Below are 11,422 nucleotides of genomic sequence, written 5' to 3'. Positions count from 1 at the left end.
CTTTCAATATTTAATTTGAATTTTAATATAATAATTATAGTTTTATTTTGATATTTGAATTTAATGTTAATATAATAATAATAGTTTTAATTTTGATATTTAATTTAATTTTTATTTCGATATTTTGTACGCTACTGGTTTTAGCTAAGTTGGCCTGCGGGGCCCTTCGTTGGCTTGGTGCGTACGCACCATTAAGAATATTTTATAAGACATTTTTTGTGCTTGAAATTAAATATAATTAATGTTTGTCGTTTTGTGTTTGTGCAGGACGATGACGGCAATATGTTTCGTGTGCAACCTTCCGATCCTGTCACACCAGGTTGGACTGGTGTGGTCCGGTGGAAACGGCTGGGACGACATGGTCCGGGAGCAGCTGGAGGAAAGTACCATTCGACAGAGGCTCGGAGGACGAAGGGACTCTTCAGCTCAGGTCTGCTGTGTTTCACCACCAAGGGACTCCTCACCACCACGTGGTATGGCAATTACGTTGACTTATTCAAACACCATAACAATGTATGTACATATTTATTTATTTTTATGTACACCAGGTATTTATGTATAGGCCTAACAGGTAACCCCAATGCGTCTCCCTGGTCAAAAACAATGGATCTAGGATACTTACCCCCTGGACATATACCCTCGATCAAAAACCCCCTGGAAATTAACCCCCCGTGCAAAAAACCTCGTCATGGATAAAAATATTTTATTAAAATTGACAGTATCTTTAATAAAAAGTCAGTATCAATGTTAATTTATTTCAGCCAGAAAAATACAGATATTAATAATACATATATCAGATTTTTTATAAATAATCAATAATCAATCATAAAAATCAGCAATCAATAATAATAATTAAAAATATACAAAACTCCAGAATCAATTGTATTTTAATCTCTGCTTCTTTTCCTTTCTCGATTTTACAAATTCCATCGTGGATAGTCTAAAAATATTTAAAATATAATAATAATAATATAAGAATAATATATACTTCTATTAAAAGTTACTTTCAATACTACAGAACGCAAACGCTAACTGGTGACTAAAAGTCTTGATATTTATTCTATTTACAACAATAAATTGAAATTAAATATTGTATATAAATTGAAATTCAATATGCTCTACCACACTCAATTTATTCTTATTTATTACTTTGCTTTATTATTAATTATAAATTATTTCTATTTTTAAACAATTATTTTCCATGGCGGGGGGCTAATTTCCAGGGGGTTTTTGACCGGGGGTATGTGTCCGGGGGGTACGTGTCCAGGGGGTACATGTCTGGATACCAGAAACAATGTAAATTTGATACAAGTATAATTATACAAAGTAAATACATATCAATTAACATCCCCAGAGACATTTATGGTTAGATTTGTAAATTTGCAGCATTTTATAAAATTCAGTGAAATCCGAGCTGTAAACTTTTGTGAATTTTGCTAGAAAATGGGTTGCCAATTTGTTAGAACCATTTCAATGAAATGTCAGAGTTTGCCAATTTTTATGATTTCATTGGTGAAACGGTTCCTCCTTCAAATTGGTTAAAAACCCATCTATATACTCACTATGTCACCACTATTTGAGTATGATTTATGTACAAGTTTAAAATTCATAGATGCCTCTTTAATTTAGAATTTTTTAAGTCTCTCTTGATTCGGCCACTTAATAAAAAATGCAGCATTGTTTGAATTGGCCAGTAAGGCGCATGATGGTTTACCTGTTAGGCCTTCTTAGTATATATGAACATATAATAATAATGTATGTATACATATAATAAAAATATATACGCTGCAATATTATATACCATCAAATAGTATACTTTAAGAAAAATCTAAAGATATAAATAATTGAGATTTAAATTCGATATAGACAATCGATGCAGTATGCTAACTGAATCCTTCCAATAAAGTTAGCAATTAAAATATTTTTTTTTATTTGAACGTAAATATTTTTTCAAACGTTTTAGTTTGAGTTTTACAAAAGTTTCTACTCTTTCAATTCAAAAGAGGCATTTTTCATTTATTTCATATTCCATTCTAAAAAATATCACAATAGCAGTTTTTAATTGAACTTTTAACGAACCTTTAGAATTTACTTTAGATATAATAAAATACATTCAGTGTATGTACATATATGTTTGCAGAATATTCGTATGGATACTGTTATATTAACAATTGGTGAATGAATTGAGAAAAATATGATTTGTACTTTATTTTTATATTTACAATAAAACTTTCAAGAAGGAGAAAGAAATTGTATCGTATAATTTGTTAGGAGAAATCCCAGGTGTAATACCTGTGCACCGGTTTACTTCAGAAAGAATTGTAAGACATATTTTTTAGCAAAACAAAATTGTGTATTCGCTGTACTACACAATTTAAAATATTCCCTCGTCATTTTGAAATGCACCATAATTTCTCAAGTTTACGAAGAAGTTATTTATGTACTAAAAGGCTATTTTAATTACAGCCGGCCAAAGAAGACGAAGATCATCGCTGGCGCAGTTGACTGACATCTTGAGAGAGTGGAGTGGTGGACCAAAAGCAAAAGCTAACAAAGCTCCCCTATGCAGGAGAGAAACTTTGGCAGATTTGGCTCGCTCCCTTCCCTGGGGAAGGCAACAGACCATAGACTCGTCTCAAATGCCCACCACACCAACTAACATCTCCATGCTGCGCAAACGAAGGGAATCCAGTGCCGACTCGGGCATCAAATCCATGGTGTCCAAGTCGAGACGCGATTCTCAAGTCACCAACATATCCGAGTTCAGATCAGACCTGGCGAAACTTTGGTCTAGGCGAGAAAGTACCACCATCATCATAGCTCGCGACCCGAAAGACAGGGAGAGAGATCGGGAGAAGGAGCGGGAGAAGAACAGACGAGGTTCGGGAGATTCGTCTAAAAGTGGTCGGAGGGATTCACACGGAAGGAGAGGAAGTGGAGATAGTTTCAAAAGCGGCCGTAGAGATTCTACAGTAACTACTCCACCCCCGCCTAAAGTAGTCGCAGCGCAGAAGAAGAGGAGAGATTCTAGAACTGTTGGAGATATGCAGCATTTCAGGGACCGGTCTACAACTGATTCTATCACTTCCACCAACAGCACTGCAGCAGGTCCATCGTTTTCAATACAACCGGCGGCTGGTCCGTCATTCACAATCCAATCAGCAGGTCCTTCGATATCTTTGCAGCCCAGCTCAGGACCTGCTGTCACCTTACAGCCAAGTCTTGCACATCCTTCAACGACGCCTAATATCACAATTGTAACTGTTCATCCATCGCCAGGGAAAGTCACAACTATTGATAGCAGCTGCCAAGCTCTTCCACCACCTACTATTATAACTTCTAGTGTAACTCCTCCACCCGCTTCCCCCACGGCTCCTTTAACGCAAGCTACGACCCCTACGAAGCCCCACCCTTTACTTTCAACCAGGAGAGATTCTACGACTCAATGTGGCCATAGGTTAAATCGCAGAGATTCCAGATCTCATGCAAGTCCAGATCGTTCAAGTAAGATGAGCCGACTTCAACGGCAAGCCACAGCCTACGACGAGAGCTGTCTACCACCTGGAAACTGGGGGAGACGAGGAAGTCAACCGACGCTGAGTCCAGACGTGGATGAATCGGGCAGAAAGGCCAGAAGGGATAGCCTAAGTCCGGATTCAGCGTCGAGAAGTCGCAGAGAATCCAGAACACATCTAAGTCCAGAAAGAAGCACAGAGAGAGATCTGAGTCCGGTTGCACGCAACCGCAGAGGACGTTTACGAAGACAATCTACATCCATAGCAGGTGGGAATAGGACCCCAATCCCAGGCCAACCCAGGTCTCCAGATTCCAGCAGTTGTAATTCAAGCCGAGATCCAAGCCCGTGCAATCGAGCTCCACCTCCACCTCCCCCACAAGAGCACAGACCTTCGATCAGAAGGCAATCTACGACCGAAGAAATCTTGATAGCACGAGGATTCCGAAGACAGAGCACAACGGAAGAAATGATTCGCTGTAGGAATTTTCGTAGGCAAAGTTCACAAAGTGATGATTGTTCGCGATATCGTGGAAGAAGAGATTCCTGTGCTCAAATTACAGATGGAACCATCGGGACCATGACGGTGGAGACGACAAGCACGTTCTTCGATTCCAGCACTCAAACCGGTAAGTCTTTTCATTGTCTCGTATCAAATTCAAAATAAACTGAATTTCAATATTAAAAAAAAAACCATTAACGTATCAAATGCCTTGAAATTCCAACTGTAACTTTATATCTTCTGTGAGCTTTTTACGTTATATTATTCAGCATGATAAAAAAATGTAAATATCAGGTGTAGATAGATAAACGTATGTATCTGAAAGTATACCTGTTGAAAAGTTAAGTGTGTTCCGGATAATGGGGGCCTTAGGATCCTTTGTTGAGGAAAACGTGTATTAAATTATAATCCAAGCACTCAAAAGTTTTAATATGTACAACTTTGGAGTTTCACTAATGAAACGTTCTAATTATAAACGCAAAAAATGTATACGCCTGTATAAATTTACCGCAAAGTTGTAACAATTTGCGCCCAAATTAAGCTCCCGAGTTCGCATTTAAATTTGATCCGTTAACGATTTATCAATATTAGATGATCCTTTTTTAATCATGTTAGCATTTTATGCGCAAACTTTGGTGGAAGTGAATTATCGATTTTTAAATAAATATTTTTCGTAAAAACAATTTCAATTTTTCGACAGCATTAATACAGTCCGTTTGCTTTTTAAGCATTATGTTGCTATGCAAAGTTTATATACCTTTGATAATAAAATACTACGCAATAATTATGTAGCTAATAAAATTTGCATAGATGTCGTGATTGTTAATACTTCGATTGTTGATCAATTTTATTTAATTATGTATAAATATTTGTTTTGAATTTAATTTATTATATTTTATGAATAAATTAAGTTAAATAATGAAGTTCGTGGAACAAATTTGAAAGTTTAAGTTCGATTTACTAAATATTTTACCAGTAAATATGAACAAATATATAATCTTTAATTAATATTAATTATCTTCTGTTATCTTAGTCTTACTTGTCTGACTAAACCAGATCTTAATTTAGATGTTATAAACATGAGTCGAGAAACAATAAGTTGAGAAGTTAGACAAGCTCTTTTTGCCTCAAATATATACTTTTCTCTGACGAAAAATATTAAGAAGAATTTAATACAAAGCTTCCAAATCTTCATTCCCTATTTTAATATAAATACCAGCAATTGAAGAGTTGTATTTTCGAAATCTTAATTTCAAATATCGGTAATGATTTTTGTCTATTATCTAATGATGCTGATTTAATTTTTGCAATTAAAAAAAATTATCCCCGGGCATTTCTTGGCATTACTCAGACGGGCTAAATTTATGGGGAGAAACATTAAAAAGGCTCTGACTGCTTCTTAAACCCAATTCTCTAGTAATAAATCTAATCCTCTTACTATTGAACAGACATACTTGCCCAGCGTTGCACAGGCGTTTGTGTGTATGCGCAAATGTATACATATGTAGGTATACAAACATACATAAAAATAATTATATCCGTAATGGTTTTAAGTTTAAATACATAAAAATCAACGACCAGACGTCCATCTCTTGTGTAAGCCATAAATACACCGTAATCAACCGTGATTTAGGTCTATGTACATAGAAGTGATAAATAATGGAAAAGCGTGATGATGCTGGCCGTCTTTGACGTCGAGCAGGTAACTGGGTGTGTACGTCATGTCCGGAGGAAATCCTGCAAAAGGAAAAGCTTCATCAGTATGCGCCACCCTGTCGCCACAACCCCCTGATTTTTAATTAATCCCAGACACAACAGGTGGCTGCACCATCGCCGGCTCGGAAAATCTTCCACACCCACCACCCCCGCCACACCCAGGAAAATATCCCACCCTCCCCCTGACAAATGACCTTGTCGGGTTAAAAGGAAAACCCGGTCGCTACCCTAGCCTGCATAGATTTTTCTTAATTACTGCTCGAGAGACTCGCTCGCGCTCATTTGCTAATTTGCCCCATATAATCTATTTACACACAATATTAAACGAAGCTAAAATTAAAACGCTATATTAAAAGTAATAGTTCTCCTCTAAACGTTTCTTACCACAAAATCATAAAAAAACATAGATAGTTACATAAAAATATCATTCGAATTAATGCTAGTAATCATAGAGATAGTATTTTACTAATGTATAGGTACATACGTACTTATAAACATTTCTAAAATTAATATTCAATATAATATATATATTTAGATGGTGTAAACTTTTCACATACCTATGAGTGCAACTACAACTTTACTTGTATGTTAATTTTAATTACAAAATCTAATAGTAGACGGTCGTATGATGTAGAAACTCAAATTTTAATACGTAAGATTTCATATCTGTGCTATCGTTGTGTCTGGACGTGTTAAATCGTTCTCATTCTACCATGGAGGATATTGTTACTATAAGCCAGAGAATACTCGCGGACCTTTCAAAAAAAGGATCTGGTGCCAATGTCCTTACCAAGGACAGGGTGCGATACATCAGCGACGAAATTAAAAATATAGTATCCATCGCACGCGTCGCTTTTAATAACCTGGCCTCGCTAAAAATCGCTGTGGAGTCCCTCCAGACTATCCACACTGATGTCGGTGAAATAAAGAGGATGATGTGTCGTCCCTTTCCAGCAGCTCTGGCTCCAGCTGTTTTTGTTGAACCTACAACTCTGCAATCGGGCGAGGTAACATTACGAGAACTCTCCACACTGTCAACTGAATGTAACAATACTACAGTACATAAACAAACACCTGTCAGATGCCCGTATGACGTTATAGCGGCATCCTCTACCGTTTCACCTCCGCCTTATTCAGCTTCAACTTCACTCGCGTCTGCTTTAGCTTCAGCATCTACTCCTGGGTGTGCTACTGTTTCTGCTTCTACTGTTTCTGTTTCTGCTTCTCCTCCTTCTCCTATAAAACCTGCGAAATCTTACAGTCAGGTCGCAGCGCTATCTTCTACTGCTTCACCTCTGCCATCTTCATCTTCAGCTACACTTACATCAGCTTCTGCTTCAACATCTGATTATGTTCCTGTCTCTTGTGCTCCTGCTTCTGCTTCTACTGTAGATCCTTCAAATTCGTTCAGTCAGGTCGCTGGGACTTCTTCCGGGAGACTGCCATACACTCGTGGATCTGGAGCACCTGATAAAACTTTACAGGTGGCCACTATTCCGAAATTGAAGAATGTACACGTTTTTAATTTGGCAAATAACTGCACTTGTGATACTGTGAAACAGTTCATATTAAATAAAATTAAAAATAAAAGAATCAACGTTTCTCAGGTTGCTAAAACTGACATGTGCTCGTCATTTAAAATTAGTGTAGATACTGAAACTTTTAATATAATTATCAATCCTGAATTTTGGCCTATGGGTACTGGCATAAGAGAATGGTTATTTCTCAAAAAAATCTCTTCGAAACCGATTGCCCAAACCCGTGACCCGTAACATTAAACTTTATTATCAAAATGTGCGGGGTTTAAATACAAAACTCAAGGAATTCTACAACAACGCCGCTTCTAGATCTATTGACGTCCTTGCTATTACTGAAACATGGCTAAACTCATCTGTACATGATGCCGAAGTACTTGACAGCAGTTTCAATATATATCGCCATGATAGATCTGCCAGAGGTGGTGGTGTTCTTCTAGCAGTTAAAAATACAAATATTATTTCGGTTGAAAGACTTAGTCATCTTGAGGACATTCATGAATGTGTATGGCTAAAACTAAGATTTGTTAACATTCCTTTTTTTATATACATATGTACTATTTATTTTCCACCAAGATCTCCACCAAATATTTATAAGCGATTTTTTGATTTAATTATATCTAATTATTCACATTTAAGTAATGGTCGCATTTTTATATCTGGAGATTTTAATCTGAATTCTTCTAACTGTTTTCCTGATGACCTTAATTTTTTTATATCTTTATTCAACTTAAAACAAATTAATACTATTCGAAACTATTTTAATAATTCCATGTTGGATTTTCTATTAACAAATTTAGATTGTCAGAATATTATTATTTCAAATTCAGTTGATTCCTTGGTTCCTGAAGACAGCTATCATCCTGCTCTTGATATTCATTTAAAATTAACTATAACTTATTCCTCACTTCGTTTAATAAATAACTGTCTTAATACCTCTGTCCTAAATGGATGGTTATTTACAAATGTTGATTTCAAATATTTAAATGATATTCTTTGTAATTGTCAATGGGAGCGAGTTTATGAGTGCAAAGATGTTAATTTGGCCCTCTCTAATTTCTATGACATTATATATTCTATTTTTAATGATTGTTTTCGGTTGAAAGGATTAGTGACGAGTAAAAGGATTTATCCGCCTTGGTTTACTAAAGAAATTATTAATCTCTTAAAAAGTAAATATCAAACACATAAACTCTGGAAGAAATCGAGCAATCCTCTTATCTTAAATAATTTCCGTATTTTACGTACGGAAATTAAGAAATTAATTAATAATGCATATAATGTTTATGTAGCTGATTGTGAAAGTTCCATAGTTAAAAACCCTAAGAAATTCTGGAACTTCATCAATTCTAAACGTGTAAATCGTGTAAAGTCGACCATTATGTACAATGATTCTGGATTGTTAGAGGGTGATCAAAACATTGCTAATGGATTTGCCGACTTTTTTAAATCAGTTTTCAATAATCCTACTGATTCCATGGAACCTACCAATAACTCGGTATTTACTTTCCCCACTTTAGCGATTAATCATCTTGACTCTTCCGATCTGAAATATGGCTTTCTAAAGTTAAAAAATATTTATTCTTCCGGTCCTGACTCCATCCCTAATTACATCCTAAAAGGATGTGAGGTTAGTCTCTTAGAACCTTTAAAATTCATTTTTAATTTAATTCTAAGGAACTCTTCATTCCCCAATTTATGGAAATGCTCTAAAGTAACTCCTATTCATAAGAAGGACGATAAATCTTGTGTAAGGAACTACAGACCAATAACTATCTTGTCAGCGCCAGCCAAAATGTTTGAGGTAATATTACACAGATACATTTTTAATCACTTTCAAAGTATGCTCATTGATCAGCAGCATGGCTTTCGTCCGGCCAGATCAGCTATTACCAACTTGTTATGTTTCTCTAATGACATAACCAGCACTTTGGATTGTAATAATCAAATGGATGTAATATATACTGATTTTGAGAAGGCGTTTGATAAAGTTGATCATAAAATTTTGGTTAGTAAATTAAGTTTTATTGGATTTACTTATAATCTTGTTGGTCTTTTTATTTCTTATTTACAGGATCGACGTCAATTCGTTAAGTTTGGGAGTTGCTTTTCTTATGAGTATGTTGCCACTTCTGGGATTCCCCAAGGATCAAATCTTGGCCCTTTATTATTCCTAATATTTATCAACGATATTCAATCTTCTATTCACCATTCTAAATTTTTATTATATGCGGATGACTTAAAAATCTATAAGAGAATAATTGATTTACCTGACGCTCTTTATTTGCAAGAGGATTTGAATTCTATTTATGAATGGGCTAATGTTAATAAACTTCCCTTCAATATCCTAAAGTGTCGGGTCATTTCTTACTCTCGTTCTCGTTCTCCTATTAATTATCCGTATAAATTTCATGATTCTCTTCTTCAGAGAGAATTATTTATATCTGATCTGGGAATAGTCTTCGAAAATAGTTGGAGTTTCAACATTCACATTGAGAATATCTGTGATAGGGCAACAAAAATCCTTGGATTCGTAATCCGTAATTCGTCCGAACTAGGGCTCACTGCCATTCGTCTCTTATATTGTACATTAGTTCGCAGGGTGCTCGAGTTTGGCTCCATTATATGGTCTCCCTATCAACTTCGTTACTCTCTAATGTTGGAACGAGTCCAAAGGAAATTCCTTAGATTTTTATATCTGAAGACATTTGGATTTTATCCATATCTGTTCCCTAGTGCCTTTGTCTTGGGATCTTTGGGTTTCAACTCCCTGGCAAAGAGAAGAGATTTATTTCTTGGGAAACATTTCGTAAAATTACTTAGAGGAGAGATTCACAATCCCACTATCCTGGAGAAACTAAAATTCTGGGCCCCGGAAAATCATAGAGTTTTAAGAAAACATGATATATTTTTACCAATTAGGGCTAAATCAAACGTGCTCATGAACTCCCCCCTCTCGAGAGCTGTTCGACTCCTCAACTTACTGGCACATTACTTGGACCTATTCGATGCCAGTTATGTTGAGTTGGTGGAACACATCCTAAATAGCACGATATAAATTTTTCAATCTTATTTCTTTGTTCTTATTTTGTGTACATATTTTTTACTTGATTTTTATTATTTTTTTATGATGTTTTTTTTTTATTTATGATTTTTATTATTTTCTTATGTTTTTTTTTATTTGTGATTTTTATTATTTTTTTTATGGTGTTTTTTTTGTAATTTTTATGATTTTTATTATTTGTATTAAAATCACATTGACGCTTTGGGGCAACCTGTCAAGTCTCTGTGGTATTGATTTTTTAAAATAAAATAAAATAAAATAAAATAAAATATGTAATCGATAAGTCCGTTTAATTATTACTATATGCGTCAGATTTGGTTTTATATTTTTAATTGTATTTAAATTTTGGAAATTGTATGTACATATATTGATATTTTAACGTACTTGTTGCTTAACTTGTACTGAGTAGCAGAAGCATAATAATTAGGTGAGTTGGTTTCGGGAAATGTGGACTAAATCAACAAAAACAGCCTTGACAAGGGTTTAGATATAAATCTTCAAGTATTTGTATAATTCAGTGTAACACGGTTAATAAATATTAATGTACAATGGGTTAAGCGTAATACGGATTAACTGACAAAGTAATATATTGATCAAACAGTTTATACTACAATAACGTACGAAATGAACGTATAAATTCTTCCAGGTAGATTTGATTCGATCCCTTACACCGTTTATTATATTCTTAGTCGGATGGTGGTCAGTATATCAAAAATACATATGTATAATATAGGTAATATTTCAAAACAAAAAATTGGCATTAAAAATGACAAGAAATAAATATCAACGAGGATGTCAGTATTAATTCCGGATATTTGAATTTGAAAATATTATATATCGATAGAAAATTGCCATAATTTATTCTGAACATCAATCAAATAATCGACGTCAAAAATACGTATTTATTTTGTTTCTTAATCGAAAACGTCCTTCAAATAGTCCGCATTTGAATGAAATTCGAATATTGTTGTAATAAAAAAAAATATTCTCTTTTAGTCGATGGGAAAAAATGTAAGAGTTGTCTTGTCTGTCTATTTCTCAGTTGTAACAAGCGTACCTATATATTATATTTATGTATATATTATTCAACG

At 34.7% G+C, this 11,422-nt stretch overlaps 1 protein-coding gene across 1 annotated transcript in view; it reads left to right on the top strand.

The window, feature by feature from the left end:
• The first annotated feature begins 273 nt into the window (after positions 1–273).
• Positions 274–11,422, top strand: part of rsh (Rap GTPase activating protein radish) — a 126,539-nt gene continuing 115,390 nt past the window's right edge. Inside the window, exons 1-2 of the mRNA XM_077432355.1 lie at positions 274–473; positions 2,467–4,143. Coding sequence (XP_077288481.1) covers positions 359–473; positions 2,467–4,143 — 1,792 coding nt within the window. The 5' untranslated portion in view covers positions 274–358. The remainder of the gene's footprint in view (positions 474–2,466; positions 4,144–11,422) is intronic.

Source organism: Arctopsyche grandis, chromosome 6 (assembly GCF_051622035.1).
Source record: "Arctopsyche grandis isolate Sample6627 chromosome 6, ASM5162203v2, whole genome shotgun sequence".
Classification (NCBI taxonomy): Eukaryota; Metazoa; Arthropoda; class Insecta; order Trichoptera; family Hydropsychidae; genus Arctopsyche; species Arctopsyche grandis.
This window is presented reverse-complemented; position numbering and strand designations above follow the sequence as displayed.